Source organism: Punica granatum, chromosome 2 (assembly GCF_007655135.1).
Source record: "Punica granatum isolate Tunisia-2019 chromosome 2, ASM765513v2, whole genome shotgun sequence".
NCBI classification, from domain to species: domain Eukaryota; kingdom Viridiplantae; phylum Streptophyta; class Magnoliopsida; order Myrtales; family Lythraceae; genus Punica; species Punica granatum.
Genome location: NC_045128.1, coordinates 10,752,427 through 10,771,051, shown reverse-complemented (window position 1 = coordinate 10,771,051; position 18,625 = coordinate 10,752,427). Strand labels below are relative to the sequence as shown.

At 38.5% G+C, this 18,625-nt stretch overlaps 2 protein-coding genes across 2 annotated transcripts; both read left to right on the top strand.

The window, feature by feature from the left end:
* The first annotated feature begins 1,117 nt into the window (after positions 1-1,117).
* Positions 1,118-3,681, top strand: LOC116196988 (cyclin-dependent kinase F-1). The gene is made up of 2 exons (XM_031526967.1): positions 1,118-1,775; positions 2,375-3,681. Exons 1-2 carry the CDS (start codon positions 1,284-1,286, stop codon positions 3,254-3,256), a joined length of 1,374 nt encoding a protein of 457 aa, XP_031382827.1. The 5' UTR covers positions 1,118-1,283; the 3' UTR covers positions 3,257-3,681.
* A 10,732-nt stretch (positions 3,682-14,413) lies between these two features.
* Positions 14,414-18,362, top strand: LOC116196822 (RNA-binding protein EWS). The gene is made up of 3 exons (XM_031526726.1): positions 14,414-14,694; positions 17,037-17,331; positions 17,626-18,362. The coding sequence occupies exons 1-3, from the start codon at positions 14,526-14,528 to the stop codon at positions 18,191-18,193; spliced, it is 1,032 nt and encodes a 343-aa protein (XP_031382586.1). The 5' UTR covers positions 14,414-14,525; the 3' UTR covers positions 18,194-18,362.
* The last annotated feature ends 263 nt before the right edge of the window (positions 18,363-18,625 follow it).

Sequence of the window (18,625 nt, the reverse complement as noted above, 5' to 3'; positions counted from 1 at the left end):
CCCTTGATTTACTTTTTGCATCAAATCTATCCCGACGTTATCTTTTTTGTCGACATCTAACGGCCGTACTAATGTGGCGCTTACGTGGCAAGTGTGGTCAATTATCTCTCCATGTGCCACGTCAGTACGGTAGTTAGATATCGACGAAAAAGATAAAGCCGAAATAAATTTGATACAAAAAGTAAACCATGTGATAGATTTGATAAAAAAAAGTATATGATAGATTTGACAAAACGGACAAATCATGGCCATTTTAGATAAAAATTCCTATTTCTTTTAATTAAATAAGCAAATTCTTGAAGGATTCAAAAAGTCAACTAATAAAACAAGGGTAAGTTATACAAAAAAAAAATTAAATTTTTATTTTTGTTTCAGTTTTGATGTCACTTTTCATTTTTGGCATAAAAAATGATTAAATTTTTGTTTTCGTTTCAAATATTGCATGTCATTTGCCTTCCGTCATATTTTTTGTTTAATTATTTATGTGGATGATAACATCATCGAGTGAATCTCGATTGATTAATATAAAAGTGACACGTATAATATTATCTTTTAAAATATAAAAAATAGACCCCGTATTTTCTTTATTGATAGTACTACTAGCTAGAGATAATAGCCGAACATCAACAAAGTGATGTTAATAAATCAGTATTTGTTCAAGAAATTATTATTATAAATACTAAATTGATGCAACTAAATAAATATAAAAATGAATGTTAGGTAATTTTCATTTTAAAATAATTACTCCAGGGTACCAATTACCTTGTAAATTATCACAAATAACTGATTGTCATAAGTACATTGTTTTCTCTTGTACGAAAAGATATTTATTTGCTCACTGTTTTCTTTTTACACAGTCATTTGCGACCTTTAGAAATATTAAATTATCACTCACTTACTATGAGATTTTTCAAGTCAATATGTTAGTTAGGATCAACAACAATAGAGAAAAATCATTTCTAAATTTATAATAAAAGTACCAAAATATCTTTTTTGATTTTATAGCTTAAATTGAATATCTACATATTCATTTTAAACGATACAATTTGACAATGAGCATATGATTATTTATGCATTGAAAAAAAAATTATGGTATATATAGTTTTATAAAAAAAGGCAAAAAAGAAAAAGGAATGAAGAGTAGAAAGGAAAAACTGAATAGGATTTGGGCCAGTTCTAGCTGCTGCCTGTGCTGCTTGCTGCCGCCGCTAGCATAGCCAGTCCCAACTGAACCGCCGGCTGGACCACCGTCCGCGAAATCCGACAACCTGAAACATAAGCTGATGGATCCGAACCCGCCGAAAAGCTGGAGCATCCACACCCGACAAGAGATCATCGCCAAGTACCAGATCCTGGAGCAAGTAGGCTCCGGTGCCTACTCCGACGTCTACCGCGGTCGCCGCCTCTCCGACGGCCTCACCGTCGCCCTCAAGGAGGTCCATGACTACCAGTCCGCCTTCCGCGAGATCGAGGTCCTCCAGATCCAGAACACCTCCCCGAACGTCGTCGCCTTGTACGAGTACTTCTGGCGTGAGGACGAGGACGCCGTGCTGGTGCTCGAGTTTCTTCGGACCGACTTGGCCTCGGTGATCAGGGACGCGAAGAAGAACAGCAGCGATGGTTCTCTTAGCGTTGGGGAGATTAAGCGGTGGATGCTGCAGATTCTGGATGGGTTGGAGGCCTGTCATCGGAATTTGATCGTCCATAGGGACTTGAAGCCCGGGAATTTGCTAGTCTCCGATGATGGCGTGCTCAAGATCGCCGATTTCGGTCAGGTAATTGATTCATTTTGCTATCAATTAGATTTTGGTTGGTTGATTTCTGAGGATTGCGGGGCTGAATGTGGTTCAATTCTAGCTCTAATGCTTCTCAGATTGTGGTCTCCCGTGATTACCTAAAAGGATGAAGAAAATGAAGAAGGAGACGTGTAGCATTAAAAACGAGACTTTGATCGAATTCTTCGATAAACTTTGGGGGACGCAACGCGAAATTGCGTCAACTATGTTGTACAAATTGAACTAGGAATGTGTCTTTGTACTACTGATTTCCTGCTCAAGGCGAGGAAGAGACCAGTTGGTTCTGTTCAATAGGAAAGAGAATTCGAGAAGTTCGGTGGAGAGAAAAGTGAATAATTGCTTACTAGAGCTAAAGTACGAGAGTCGAGTCAGGTTAATACGAGCAGTTGGTTTAGAAAAGGGGCCACTACTGCTTGCTATAGGTTAGCTCAGCTATTATCACTTATTTGAGACTGAGCTTTATGTTTAGTTTCCGTAGGTTCTGTTTCCATCAGTTTGTATATTGATGTCGCCTGTGGTTGGAAATTGTGTGATGATGATTGATCATAAATGGAAATTTCTTTTTATTCTGTGATCAGGCAAGGATTCTCCTCGAACCTGACAATGTTGCCTTAGACAGCAAGATGCAGCCGTATGAACAGAATGACCCGGATCAACAAGGTAATGTGAATCCAAATCTGGAAATTATGGGGAAAGAAGAATACTTTAGAGAGCTTGACGAATTCAAGCCCAGAAATCCACATCTCGATGAGGCCGACAAGGAAACAAACTCTTGTCTTGCTACTTGCACGACTAGCGACCTAGAGGATGACCCCTTCAAGGGCTCTTCATACAGTCATGAGCCTGAAGAGGGCGATGGAGTAGAAGATGACAGAATAGGTCCACTTACATCATGCGTTGGGACCCGCTGGTTCAGGGCGCCGGAGCTCCTCTATGGATCCACCAACTATGGGCTCGAGGTCGATCTTTGGTCCCTCGGATGCATCTTTGCAGAGTTGCTCACATTGGAACCCCTTTTTCCAGGAGTTTCTGATATCGACCAGCTGAGTAGAATTTTCACCGTTCTGGGCAACTTGTCTGAGGATGATTGGCCTGAATGTTCTAAACTCCCAGACTACAAAACAATCTCGTTTGGGAAGGTGGAATGTCCAACAGGCATAGAGTCTCGACTGCCCCGTCGGCCTGCAGATGAGGTCTCCCTGGTCAGAAGGCTCCTCTGCTATGACCCAACTAAGAGGGCTACTGCTGCTGAACTCTTGCAGGATAAGTATTTTACGGAAGAGCCACTTCCTGTTCCAACCTCAGAGCTGAAGGTTCCTTCGACAAAGATCGGGCATGATGAGGATTCTCCAGGCGGGTTTTATGAGTATGAAGACATGGGGTCGGATTCGGATTTTGATGAGTTTGGGCCATTCAAGGTCACCACATCCAACACTGGTTTCTCGATACAATTCCCATGAGGATGAAGGCATCTGGGATTTTTCAGTTTAGCCTGTACTGGAAAGACTCGTCTACATATAAACCAGGTCAGTTGTAATTGTTTGGACAGTCGATGTTTGTTGGAGCATTGGGGTCAGATGGCTAGACAGATTCGATATAAACGAAAATGACGGTCAAGTTCATAAATTTCTTTGGACATTGCTGGTGTTGAGCAATGCTTGTATCGGTTTCTGCTCTCTGTACCTTCAAGTTTCTTGGGTGGAGGCAATTGTTCGTCCTGTATTGTATAAGCATTGGGTCATTAATCCGAGCAAGACTCTTTCTAACTTGAGCAAGTCGTTCTGTATTTGTGTAAAAATTGATACATATCAGAGCGGTTGATTTTTGGTGTCCTCTTTTGTTTTTGGGTTTACAGGTGAATTGTGCATAAGTGGGATTAATATTTTGCTTCGATCTTTTATTTTCTTTTCCATTTCACTATAGGAACTAGTTACATCTTCCCCTGCTTCTCCCTGACCATTCCAGCTGGCCTTCTGTTGCGAGTTTGTTCGCTTAAATGTTGTCGAGCTACCAAGCTTGCGCTCCTCGTTTATATATGTAATGAGCTGAGCTTGAGCTCAGATGTTGAACCACAAGTGACTCCCTTCATTTGCTCGTGAGCTTGGGCTCAGTCGAGCCTAAATATCCGAGCTCAAGCTTGGCACGTTGAACAATATGAATGCTCAGACTCGGGCTCAATAAGGCTCGACCTAGTGAAGTAGAAAAGCTATAGCCTAAAGCTCATATAGCCTCAAATAAGTTCAAGCTCGTATAGGTTCCGATGAATTCGAGCTTGGTGGGACTTAGAATAAAATTAATAATTATGAACTTGTAACCCATACAACAAATAATATTGTAAAAGTAGATTCCAACGTTATTGGTCATACAAGGTATGGGTCAACACCGGTGAGTTTCTTTACTCGAATACAACTAAGCTCAGTTCGACTCAGATTGAATAAGATTAAGCTGAGTTCGAACTTCTATTGAACCTAGTTGATCGTGAGGGAGAACGAGAGGTCTGGGGTTGGGTTCGGGGAGGAATTGACGCGGACCCGGGAGAGTGGACGATGGGGTCAGAGGGGTAGAGGGAAGAAAGACGGCGAGCGAGAGGAGATTGTAGTATTTTCATTTATCCCACCCATGCGTTACCGCGGATTTCTTTTTCTTTTTTGTTATTTAAAAATGTAAATTACAACTAACATGAAATGATCCAAGCGTTTCCACTTTTTTTTCCCTTTAAGTAACGTCTCGAGTTTTAGACATGTAAATATAAAAAAATTCACGATTAGAATGAGTTTTACTATTTAGTAGGCGGATCCTACTCGAGCATGGATTGTCATGTCCAATGGACTTCTTGATAGGTGGAGTGCACCAAAAAGAGTAAAAATGTAATTACAATCTGCTCTAATTCCCGCAAAAAATAATTAAATCATAATAAATTAACTGATTTCATATTATAGTTGATAGATGACAAAATATATTATTTATTAATGCATGTGTAAATTGACTTTATGCAAATCTTATATTACATATTTAGGATTGATCGGATAATTCCAACAAAGAACAAAAAAAGTATCATAAAATCCAAAAAATAAAAGAGTCATAAAGATAATTTAACAGATGCAAGAAATTACTAACGAAAAGGGCATATTCATCACTCCTTTTAAAAGACTAATTCGTCTAATCTTTGTAAATAAAATATTAGTAAATAAAACTAAATAAATACACTTTAAAGTAGGATACATCTAATTATCATTATTTTATATGCCTTCTAATGACAAAATCCGTTTACATAAACGTAGAAGAAACGGGATGTCCCGTTCATTGAACTAACACCCTATACAGTTCATCTATTTGACTGAAAATTTGAGTGTAAACTATATTGATATATAGGAAAACAAAATGAATAGCAAAAATCCCTTAAATCTCAGAAATCAGAGAATAAAAAATATAAATGTTTGATTTGATTTGTTGTAGTAAATATAACGATATTTTTTAACAATAAGCACGTAAAAATTTAGCATGTAAAAGGATTTAATTTTAGTAAAATAATACTTTAATGAGGTAAAGAATTTTGCAAAACTTTTCCTCTTAGAATTTTTCTCTTTCTTGTGTCCCTGTGACCCAATGTGAGGGCATGAAAGTGTTGGGAACTAACGCACTGGCGAGGCTGGATGTGGCGGTACCGCGAGGCTCTCCTGCAAGGCCAGCCCCTAAACCTCAGTTGCAGGGCTGGAAGCTTCGCACAGCCGGTCACATGACCCGGCCTTTTTGTTTTGCTGCTTTTCTCTTTTTTAATTGTCCAGGAATTCGTTTTCATGTTGTAACCAAACATATGAAATTCATTTTCGTGACTATGCTCCCTGACACTGAAGAACCTAATCGATTTTTCCAAACATGACTTTCTGTTGCTCCAAAGTTGTCCAAACGATATTAGAATCACGAGAAATAAAAAAAATAACGATACCAAATATACGTGGTAAAACCCTCAAGCGTAGGGAAGCATCCATGGACAGAGCAGAAATATTCATTAGATCGAAAAACGGGAAATTACAATCGAGATTTACTCGTGTTTTCCAAGCCCCCTTACAGACCTGAGCCTCATCGAGAAGAGTCTTTTCCAACCTCTCAATTCTTTCACCTTTGTCACTCTAAAATCCTAGAGTTACATATAAAATAATCCTGAGAGAATTCCTGAAAGATCTCACCAAACACTCACCGTCCCTCGTAACGTTGTACCCATGCTACGAGACTCACTTCCTATATATAGATACAAGATCCTTCATATCTCAAAGATATCATAAATCCTTTTAGAAAAATATTGCCTTTGACATATAGATATTTCTCCTTTCCAAATAATCTAAAAATATCTTAGAAATATCCATAATATCTCATAGGAATATTTTACTCTTCAAATATTCAAAAGATACAACGAAATCCCTAGAAAATAGGAAATATATCGCCAATTTCTCTTTTCAACTGATCTCATAGCAACCTACCGGTTCTTTGATTTTTTGAATCTTTCGGGCTTAATGCGAAATATCTCCAACATTCAGCTTGACTCGCATTCAGCCAAGCACGATCAATCTCCTACTTGATTACTCTGTCACAGCCCCTACTGGGTTCCACCTCACCTTGCAAGCATGCCGCTCTAGTCTAAGCCACCCTAGGACTCCTTCGAGGCGTCGTGCTTCCTCAGTTTTCCTTTTGCGCGAACTCCAAAGCTAACTTATCTACAAGTCGTATCCTCGACTTTAGCATTACCTGAGACCACCAACTCTGCAAGCCCGAAACTATCCCGCGGACTCACATGCTCCTTCTGCCCGCCCCTTGTTCGCAAACTGTTCCATAGAGAATGTTGCCTCCCCTCAGACCTTCCTATCTGAACATCCTTTACTACCATCGGTTGAGTCTAAAGAGTTTTTGGGTTTTCCATCACGAACTTCACCTTCTTCACAGCCTATCCTCAGCTCCCGCTCTTACACTGCTCTACCAAAGCTACTTCATCAAAAGCAATAACTAGATTGATAAAGAATTTTGAGGACTTATTGATCAAGTGCATTGATGCTAGTTTCACCGGGCGCAACGGAAGCGTAAAAGGAACAGAAATTCAAAATTTCCTACCCGTGAAACTAATTCCAAGACCTACTAGAAGAATAAGAGTAAATAAAAGCGTACCTGGAATATTTAAAGTTGTCGACCGAGCGTCCCACGCGTGACGCCTCTACTGGTATCCACACCGACTTTGTCGACGAGTTTTCGAGATCGGCGATGCTGGCGATGCTAGCGACCAATACTCGAAAGAAACACCGATGCGACACTCGAAATTTATTAAACTAGTAGGATTAATTAAAGTTGAACAATTCAACTTTGACTTTTCCTACAATTATATGCTCATATGTATACACATATCATATATGTATATGAATATGCCTGCACGTATATATATATTAATACACTTATTGCCCCCATCTTTTTATAAGAAATAGCGGAGCCGAAACTTCAAAGTTTCACCGATGTGGGACAAACTTTGTATATAAGAGCATATATGTACAGCACACACATATATATCCCTGCCGATCTATATATATCTCTATATATATATTACATACATACACATTGCATCGTGTGTCAATTTGGTCCATTTAATCTAATAAATCGAGTCTAATTAATCGACAAATTTAATCTCATTAAATATCCGATTAATCGGTCGCACCATAAATCATCTAATCTCTATTAGACGATTTTATTGTTTCAAAATATCCCGTCGATTTAGTCGTAGTGTGTGACCCTGTAGGTTCCCAATTACGTTGATAGTAATATCGAAATCTCTATTTCAATATCACAAACAGTGAGCGGCATCTAGCAATGCATTGCTGTTACTCAAGTAATCGGAAAGTCAATTTCTCGACGAACCTTGTGACTTACGTTACCGTGTAATATAATCCCTTTGTCCTCTATATCTCTATTGAGCCCAAGGCATGGTCGATGACATCCTTGTATGGCTCAATATCTCTCTTTCTTGGTTTACTGGGTAAGTCTATCAGAACAAATGAGCTCGATATCATTATATCGACTCATTTGGGTATGCATACACTTTTAGACTTAACCACCAAGTGGCCGTGAGATATCGCTCCCGTTTCGTAGGAGGGACAAATCCTATCTTGGTCACTCACATTCTTTTCCATGCTTTGTGGCATACCCAATAACTATCTTTATAACCAGCCTGTTACGGTGGCGTTTGACAGTATCAAAATATACGACATTACACGTAGGAATCCATGGTGACCTCAAGTCAAAGGACCATTACACTATAGTCATTTTGAGATATGCTAATGACAGTCACGTAACAACCCATGTAGCAATCTCATGGCGGGTCAGTCCAATACACATTACTCTTAATGTATACATGTGGTGTGATTTGATATCTCCATATCCATGACCTATGAGATTTGGTCATCAATCAACACTCACACTAGTCTAACCGTATTATCGTTATCCTAATTAACGATAATACTTTGACTATGGACATTTAGGAATAATGTTCATTAATTATAGGATCTCACAATCAAGTCACACTTGATGCCTATTGAACCTACTATTCCAAGGACATTATTGTGTAAAATCATATTTAGCGCAATCTACACAATAACAAATATGCCTCGTAATATAATGAAATAGATATCATATTACAGAACTGATTATAGATTGCCTTTAGGGCATACACCAATTCCCAACAATTGATGTGTACCCATCCACCCTGTCAAGGTCGAGATCACCCAATAACTTTTCTTCTGGAGTTGTCCTCTCGAACGATGTCATAGTACTGATTTTACTTTGCAGAATATATAACTCGACCCGTAACACCCCCTTCATCAGCACTAAAGCTCCATTCGAGACCTTCGAAACTCCACCTTGGCCCCTGTACTTGTAACCAAGAGCGTCAAGACTTCCTCTCGAGATTAAATTTTTCCTTATATCCGGAATATGCCAAACATCTGACAGTATTATCTTACTACCATCATACATCTCAATTCTAATTCTACCAACCCTGATATATTACATGTCTAACCATTCGCCATATGAATTCTACCACCCTCTATCGACCGATAAGCGGTAAACAACTCTCTACTATGACAAATATTGTAAGAGCTACCCGAATAAAAAACCCATGGTGTACCTGACTGACTCGATGTAGCGAGAGTCCCTGTTCCATTATCCGCTGCGACCAAGAGAATGTTTCCTTTTTGCTTTTGATAGTCTCGCTTGAGATGATCTTCCTCGTCATAAATCCAGCAAGTCCTTTTCTGGCGCCTTGACTTAGTCTTGCAACGGGACCTTTTCTCGATCGGCTTCTCCCTCGCAATAAGTTCTTCACCATCGCTCCCTTGGTCATCGGTCACCTTCTTTTGCAACTCCTTTGAGCTCAACCACACCTTGACGTCTTCCAAGGTGATGCTTGTCTTCCCATAGAGCATGGCGTCGATGAAGCTCTTATAGGACTTCGACAGAGAGCACAATAACAACAAGGCTTGATCCTCGTTATCTATCTTAGCATCCATGTTGGCGAGATTCATCACGATCTGATTAAATAGATCCACATGATCACCTATGGAGGTTCTCCGACTCAATCTCAACTGGTACAATCCGTGTTTCAAGTACAACCTATTCGAGGACTTTTACAAATATAGCAATTCCAACTATTTCAAAACTTCCGATGCTAAGCCCAAATCACACACCTCCCATCGGACTTTGCTTGACAGGCTCCGTTAGATTATGCTAAAAGCCTTAGCCATGACCAACTTCTTTTGGTCTGCCGTAAGGGTTGGATCCAACTTGTCCTCTCCTCCTAGTGCTCCTTCTAGGCCTTTCTGAATCAACAAAGCCTTCATCTTTATCTGCCACAATCTGAAGTCATTCGTCCCATCCAATTTTTTCACCTCCAATATTGCGCTCGACATTTTTAATAGCTCCAAAACATATGCTCTGATACCAATTGTTGTTCCAAGGACGTCCAAATGAGATTAGAATCACAATAAATCGAAAAAAAAGACATCAAATATACGTCGTAAAACTCTGAAGCGGAGGAAAACATTCGTGGACAGAGCATGAGTATCCACTAGATCAAAGAACCAGAGATTACAACCAAGATATCACTCGTGTTTCCCAAGCCTTCTTACTGACCTGAACCTCACCGAGAGGAGTCTTTCCCAACCTCTCAATTCTCTCACCTTTCTTACTTTTTCTTACTTTAAAACACTAGAGTTACAGATAAAATATTCTCGAGAGAATTTCCAAAAGATCTCACCCAACACTCACCGTCTCTCGCAATGTTGTACCCATGAGTACAAGACTCACTCCCTGTATATAGATACAAGACCCCTCACATTTTAAAGATATCATAAATCCCTTTAGAATAATCTCATCTTTAAGATATAAATATTTTCCTTTTTAAATAATCTAAAGACATCCTATAAATATCTCTAATAGCTCAGAACAATATTTCAATCTTCAAATATTCAGAAGATAAAATGAAATCCCTAAAAAATAGGAAATATATTGCCCCTTCCTCTTTTTGACCGATCTCGTCGCCACCTACTAGATCTTCGATTCTTTGGGTCCTTTGAGTTTAATGTGAGACATCTCTAACACTTACTTTTAAATGTTTTTCTATCAAGAAGTCACTCAAACAAACAAAGCCTAATTAGCAAAAATAATGTAACTTTCGATGGGTCAGAATTTTTTTTTAAGTGATCAAATTTGGCAGTCTTGCATGAGAAATTTGCCCCATAGTATATAGTGCTTGCTTGTACAAGTAAAACACTACATAATCTATGCTATTATAAAACATATTTTGGCCTAACTTTCACATTCCCACAAACTCCTTTTGACAACACATATTAAGTGCTGAAATTACAGTTTAAACACTAAATTTCATTTACTTTTTTGATAAACACTAAAAAAAGTACATTTAATAGACTTATATTCCATTTGCCTCCGACCTTGTTGTGGTAATGACAGCCGTCGTTGGAGCATCCATTGCTTTGATCTGCCCCCTCTTTCTCTTTGATATCGAAAGAGAGGAGAGAAGGAGGGGAGGGGGGCGAAATTCCTAAGCGACGATGGCTCTGATCTTGGCCACCCGCCACTCAAGTGAGGTCCGGACGACTTTTGATATGGTCGCGACCTCTTTGATATCAAAAGAGAGGAGAGAGGGGAGACACGATTCCTAAGCGACGATGACTCTGATCTCGGCTATCCGCTGCTTAAGTGAGGTCCTGACGACTTTTGATGTGATCGATGACCTCACCTTGGGTGGAGGTGGCGGGGATAGGAGCCACCACAACCCCTCTCTCTCTAATCCATAGCAGTCCCTTGTGAGATTAAAAAAAAATGAAAAAAAGACTTCTGTTATTTGGACCATAAGTGAAAAGAAGTTAATATACATTTTACTCAAACAAGCACTTTTTACTTAATCAATTAAATAGTTATAAAATTAAGATCTTAAACTTTTAGCACTTAATTTTCAACACTTATTATGTGTTTGATAACACAAAATAAGTATTCAACTTAATCAATTAAGCATTTAATGAAACTCAGCTTGTTTGATAACCTTATAAAAATTGACTTAATAGACTTAGTAATGTAATAAACATATTTATATAGATATTATATTGGAGTATTTTAATAAAAAGGAAAGGAAATTTTTTTATTACTTATTAAGGAAATAATTTACATAAATAACTTATCTTGAAAATATTATATTTCAAGAAAATTTTGTAATATGCACGATATAATATTATTTACTAATTTTAGGTTACGAACAAAATAATTCATATATGGTGTTTTCTATTATATTTTTTAACTCATAATATAAAATCATATCAATTAAGTGATATACAATTACAAATTTTCTATTTTGCGACTGTCTCCAAGCTCTCTCTTTAGGTTCTTCTCTGCCTTTATGTTCTATTATTGTCATGTTTATGTTTACAACACAATTTTTTGGTTTATTTTAGCGCGTAATCGCATGTTTACATAAAAAAAAAAGTTGAATAGTCTAATTTTTTTATGTAAATTCCTGTCGTTATGTTCATATTGTTTGAGTAATATTTCAATGTTCAAAGAGTCAATACCATAGATAAATTTATATGATTGTTTAGTATAAATTCTTTTTTCATTATAACTCTTATGTTAATCATATTTCTGTTAGCAATTAATATATGACATGTTTTTTAGTTTTAAATATAATGAGATAACTTACTCGATATTTATTACTATTAATATTATTAATGTTATTATTGGTCTTATCATTATTCAAGAATAACTATTTCTTCTTTATTCGAAGATATAATTTATATATATATTTACACTAGAGGATTGTCCCACACTACGCACGGGAATAAAAAACAAAATCTATTTACAGAGAATGGGGACGGCGACCAAAAAGGGAAGAGAGAAAAAAAGGAGAAAAGCGGGAATGGGAGAGAAAATAGGGTGATTTCGAAAAATAAAAGAGAGAGAGAAAGCTCAATCTTTGGCTTTTAAAAATTTTAATTAAAGTGAGAATATTCTTAAATTTTTTTATTTCTTTCCAAATCCCATGCATTGCACGGGTTGCTATCTAGTTTATAATAATAACAGTAATTTAATTTCACAAATAAAATAACAAAATTGATCATACATGATTTTACATTATTGGTTTTTCTAGATCTTCTCATAAAATTTTTATATTTTTGAAAAATGAAAAAAATGAAAAAAATGACTAGTCCCATAAATCTATATTATATGTTTAAAAGAATAATAAATTTATTATTTTGAAAAAGTTAAATAACTTGAGAAAATAACGAAAGGTCCCACAAATTTATATTTATATATCTTTTAAGAAATTTAAAAAGTATTTTATTAAAGAAAGCTAAAATCTCAAGAATTAACAAATGGTCCACAAATCTATATCTATATAAATTATTTAAAAAAATTAAAAATCTAGAAAATTTCATTCAAAAACTGGGCATTCTGAGGCCCTCTAGCTGGTCCACCATGTTCTCGCTTTCATATATATATATATAGTAGTTGCAGAGCCCATGCATTATACGAGATTAAACGTGATCTTCTTTTTGCTAATTTTATTATATAAAATACATGTTGTAAATTATTGAAAACAATAATTTAAAATCAATAACAATTTGTTATGAGACTTATAAAAATAATGGTAATTTTAAAAAAATCTAACAATGTCAAGATTATGTATAAAATATTAGAAAGAAAGATTCCAATTTCCAGCCATGATATTTATCTTCAACATTATCAAGATTCATATGGCGTTATATTGTGTCTTCTATTAGCACTTCACCACAAACACAAAATTGAAGAATCCTAAAATTCTACAAAAGTTTGTGTGAGAAGAAAAAATAAAAAGTTGTATAGCGGTGTAAAAGTGACTCGTCCATTTGCTCATGAGTTTAGGCTTGGGCTTAGGCTCAAGCTTGGCTGTTGAGTAAAACGAATGCTCAGACTCGGCTCAATAAGGGTCGGTCTAGTGAAGCAGAAAAGCTATGGCTCATATAGGCTCGGATGGGCTCGAGCTTGTATATGTTTGAACAAATTCAAGTTCGATTGGACTCAAAACAAAATTAATAAATATCAACTTGTAACCCATACACCAAATAATATCTTAGAAGTTCCTACCGAAAATAATGTCATAAAAGTATAATCAAATGTACCAGCTATAATAATATATGGACCTATAAAAAAACACTTACTCTTATGCCTTTTGGGCCTTTTGACGGTCTATAGCTCTCTCTATATATATTAGATCGGGCGTCCTGCACTACACGCGGACCTCACACTTGCACTTATACGATATTTATATATATTTTTTCTTTTAATCATCATGTCTCTAAACTCACAACCTTACGCATGCAACATCATTGGATTTTTGGCCCCTTTCGTTATGAGTGAGTGGCGGGGAGAGAGAGGAGAGCAGAGGAGGGCGCAAGAGATGAGGGGAGAAATGGGAGGAGAGGAGAGCGAAGAGGGAGGAAGAGACAAAGGTGGGAGAGCGAGTAGCTTCTTTTTGTATAAGTTTATAATTATACTCTTAATTTAACTGTCCTTAAATAATATAATATAAATTATAGGTGTAAAATCAGAAACAAAAAGTTAGACAAAGGAACTCTTCCTCCTTTTTAAAGTAGTATAGATAAAATATATAATAAAAAAGTTGATTTGTACTCGCGAGTTTAGCGTGTGAATTGTGAAATACCACAAAATTCTAGTTGGCTCACTTGAGTGATAATCTTAGGCTCGGCTATACTCGACTGGAGAAGAACGAGTCGTGTTGATTGTAGAATATCACTAAGTTCTAGTTGGCTCGCTTGAGTGATAATCTTAGACTCGGCTTTACTTGCCTAGATAAGAACGAGCCGAGCCTAAATTTTACTAAATGGAGGCCGATTTGTTAGTGAATGGTCTCATCTCACTTGGACCTGATAGGGAGAGTCGATTATGCACGAACTCAAAACTTCATATTGTAGCCCAAATTCCAAAAATCTATGATGTCATAAATATGGAAAATAAATTAAATAATCTTTTGCAAAATATAACAATAATAATGAATAAATTGCATTCCTTTCCCACTTCTTGGTTTGTCTTCTAGGGTTAGCGCGCGCTCTCAAATTATCAAAAATATCATTCGATTGATCGGAAAAACAGAGATAGAGATAGAGAGAGAGAGAGAGTCAGTCAGAAATGGGGTCGAGAGACAATGACCACCCGGCGCCGCACAACCCGCCTATGCTCAGCAGCCTCATTGTCCGCCCCTCCCACAGCGAAGGGAGCGGCGGCGGGGGCGACGTATCCGGCGGCCGTGAGCCCCCGCCTGATTACTCCCGTTCTGATCGCTACTCCGATGACCTTGGTTAGTTTCAGCTTGTAGAGTTAATTACTTTCACTTTCGACAATTGGGCTTAATTTCATTTCCGTCTGAAACACCTATATGTATATGATATATGTATGCTTAACAAACAAGCATGAAATGATTCTGGTAGGCGTTAGGCGGTTCCTCATTTCCTGTTTCGATCTTGAAGTATGCATCAACTTCGTCGGGATGCTGATGTGCTCGACACCATGCATGTCATTCAACATTTTGATGTGCCAGATCATGAAATTTGATCTCGCTTGATGTTTTCGAATGATTTTATTTTGATTGTTGATGAGGCTCAATGGTTGTCTTTGAATGTATATCCATGGTTTGTGAAATTGATGGGTAGTTGATGCCGTGCTAAAATTCTTAAGTTCATGAACGGTGCAGTTATGCGGTTCCCTTTAAGTCAATTTGTCATTGATCTGAAGTTAGTGTTATCCCAAGTTAAGGGCGATTTGTGTTGCTTTTGGGGAGGCTTGAGACAGTATAATGCAGTCACTGCGGGGGAAAAGTCGTCGGAACAGGGATGTAACACAAAACAGTTGGACTTTACAGAGTTCGAGCACCTGAATCCTTTACCCAAAGTCGTTTCATGTATGTACATATGCATAGTTGAAAGACATATTTAGCTCCTTTCAACTATTCTTTGTTTTCCCTCACTACGACTGCTGAAGTAACCAGTATTTGATACAAGAAATCACTGTTCTAACTTCAACTGGTTGATTTTTTTTATATGAGATGTATTGACTGTCGTAGCATTTGGATCTTAAGGACTATTTACCTCAAACTGTAAATAAACTTCGCTGTTGTATGTTACAGCTTTTGATGTTGCCCACAAGAAGTTGGTCTTGGCGAAGACACCCTATCATATTGGTCTGAATGCATTTTAGAATGTAGTTTTGGTTTCATGGTGGAGGGTAATATTAAGTGGATATCCCATCTTCCACAGTGAAACCTGTTTATAAGCCTCTGGTTGGCTGGTCCGGAGATTTAATGGCAAGCTTCTCAGCTTCTAGAAAAGGCTTCTCCAGAGCTGTTTTTTGGAAAATAACACATTAAATATTGTGCTAGCGGAGGTGGTTACATTGACTGGGATTAGTCATCTATGGATGTATGTTTTGGATAGGTGCTTTCTAGTGGGATTTGAGAGCATCTCTTGTCTCGGTTTGCTGTTTATGGGAGGCCGTGCAGACTGGTTGAAAGGATCTTTCCCTACTGATGAATGCAGTTCTGACTTTGATCACTGAAAATGTCTGAAGCACTGTGTTGCTGCTGTATCATGCAACTTTGTGGAGGTGTGTGTACTCTTGTTTGGTAGTGCTATGCAGAACTGCCTGGGTGAAATAAGGCCAAGCTTCATGGAAAGTAATAGGTGGCACGCCCTTAAAGTGGTTCTGCTTGTTTTGTGGGTGTTGTTTGAGAATTAGCAACCATGGTCTTTGGAATCAAACGGGGATGTGAGTTTTATCATCGGTAACATTTTGTTTGTTGTTACTGGAAATATTTGTTAGGTTGGTTTATCGTATGCCCAGTGGTTTTCATGATCCGCATATCAAGGACATTCGACCTTAACCAATTTATGCTACGGGCAGCAAGGTGCTAGAGGTTATGGGAATTGGGTTATGATGCTGCACAAATGGTTCTGGAACAGCTATTGGTTTGAACTGTGTTGGCATAAGAACACCTACTTTCCTCTGACTGTTTTATGCTGGTTCCCCTTCCCTTTATCCTTTTCTTTTTTTTTCTCTCTCTATATTTGGTCTGGAGCTGCAAGAAGAAGCTACGTTCTATTTTTTTCTCTCTTAATGTTGGATGTTTGATTCTCTTGCACAAGTCAAGTGGTTTCTCTCATATGGAGTGGGTTTTATGAATGATGAATTTGAGTAGCTTCATTCGGAGGGTTTTCTGCTTGATTTTCGGTTTCATCTAAAGGTCTTATGTGTACATTCTTCTGCATATTAGTCGGGTTAACATTAAGAAGGAATGTATCATGCTTCAGATATTTATGAAGTGGGCTTCTTCTCTAGTACCGACATCATGATATCTGGGTTTCCCTTTTGTGATTTATTTGGATGGATATTTCTCACATTATGGCAAATGCACATCTCAAGCATGAGGTAGGTTAGTTTAGGAACTGTGGACTTGTTTGATCTTGAAGACTGTGCACAGGCAACACAAATTGCAAGGAAGCATTTCTTGTGCTTATGTATCGGTGCAGTAGGTAGACTTAATTGGAGAAGTATACAGATTGGTGTATAAAAGCCACTGAAATATTCAGCTGCTTTTAAAGTGCTTCAAATATTGTCTATTTCAAGGCTGTACTGCGTTGTTGTCAGGATATAGAACTCGTGCAAGATCCCTATCTCCTGCGCGTCGCAGAAATTCAGAACGCCGTTATAGTTCTGACTTTGATCATCCACCACATGGCTGGGAATTCAGGAGTCATAGGGAAGCTGGCAGATTTCGAGACCACGCACCCCCTAATGAAAGAGGAAGGGCAGGTGGCAGGTCATATAGCCATGGTTTTGCTGGGCCTGGGTTGGATCCTAGTCCATTCAGAGGTGAAGTCACTGGAAGAAACAACCCAAATGTTCGTCCAAGGGAAGGAGACTGGTACTGTCCCGATCCTGCGTAAGTTTGCATCATTAACCTTAAGTTCCTTACTCCGATAATTTCAATTGATACCATACCCATGCTTTGTGTTATAGACTGCTCACTTTTATAGCACTTTGGTATTCCCGATTGCCACTTTTGTTTGAGATTCTCGGTTTGTTCATTTTCTGCTTATTCTTTGGAGAGATTGCACCTTGAGAATGAGGGAAGGAGGGAGGGATAGCTTACCCATTTCATTCTCCAATCTTCTTTTAGTTATTCGGTAGTATTTTTTCTCCTTCAGTATCTCAGCTTTTTTATGCCCGATGACAGATGCAACAATCTAAACTTTGCAAGGAGGGAGTTCTGTAATAATTGCAGCCGTCCTCGTTCTCAGAGGGGTGCCTATGCTGGTCGGCTTCCTTTATATCCCTCTCCAAGGCGATTCAATGGCCGTCTCATGGACCGGTCCCCTCCTAGCTACAGGTCCCCACCTCGACAATGGGCCCGGGAGGAACCTGGGCTTAGAGACTTTGTTCCTGGTGCCCCGCCCCCTCCTCCACACGATTATCGCCCAAGAAGAGACCGCCTCAGCTATCTAGAAGGCGAGTACAGGGGAAGAGATAAGTACGGCCGCCTGGTTCCACAGGAGTCTGGCCAGCGGGACCGCATGAGGGGGAGCTTCTTCGGTGGAAGGAAGGGTTATGAGAGACAGCCACTGTCACCGCCCCTTCATCCGCCGCCTTTGCCGGCTGGACATGACCGGCGGGGCCACGTTATGAGGGAGAGGAGTCGCTCCCCTATTGATGGCTCTTCCAAGGGCTACCAGCGAGACCTCTACATGGATAGGGGTCGAGATGGCCGGAGTGGCGGTCGGGATAGAATCAGCCGTACATATTGACGAGCAATAGAAGACAGTTTTTGTCTCAAACGATCGTTTAAGAGCATAACTGTGGAGGTCACTGGAATTCTGTTGTATCTAGAACAACCTCAATACATGTTTTTTTCGTCCCTAGTTTAACTCATTGTTTCGACCTATTCCGTCAATGCAATATTTTAAATTCAGGTTATCGTCCAGAAATGGAGAAGCATGGAGACAGGTTGTCAAATGTCCGAGAGAACTTCGAAAACACAGAAGAACCAGAGCATTATCCACTTATCCAAAAGCCGGGACTCGGATACATACAGCTGAAATCAGACATATGAGAGACACAGATTATCTTCATACACGGTGATAAAGATTTGGATGCAATCTAAATCTTCTGTTCCAAGCAAGGGAATGATGCATGGACAACAGTGCCATGGCGATTACCATTTGCCATTGATCATGATG

Bases quoted from the DNA above. Each gene is read 5' to 3' on its own strand.
- LOC116196988 (XM_031526967.1), top strand. From the start codon at position 1,284: ATGGATCCGAACCCGCCGAAAAGCTGGAGCATCCACACCCGACAAGAG. The intron at 1,776-2,374 runs GTAATTGATTCA...TTCTGTGATCAG, and splicing joins AGATCGCCGATTTCGGTCAG to GCAAGGATTCTCCTCGAACC.
- LOC116196822 (XM_031526726.1), top strand. From the start codon at position 14,526: ATGGGGTCGAGAGACAATGACCACCCGGCGCCGCACAACCCGCCTATG. The intron at 14,695-17,036 runs GTTAGTTTCAGC...CGTTGTTGTCAG, and splicing joins TCGCTACTCCGATGACCTTG to GATATAGAACTCGTGCAAGA. The intron at 17,332-17,625 runs GTAAGTTTGCAT...GCCCGATGACAG, and splicing joins TGGTACTGTCCCGATCCTGC to ATGCAACAATCTAAACTTTG.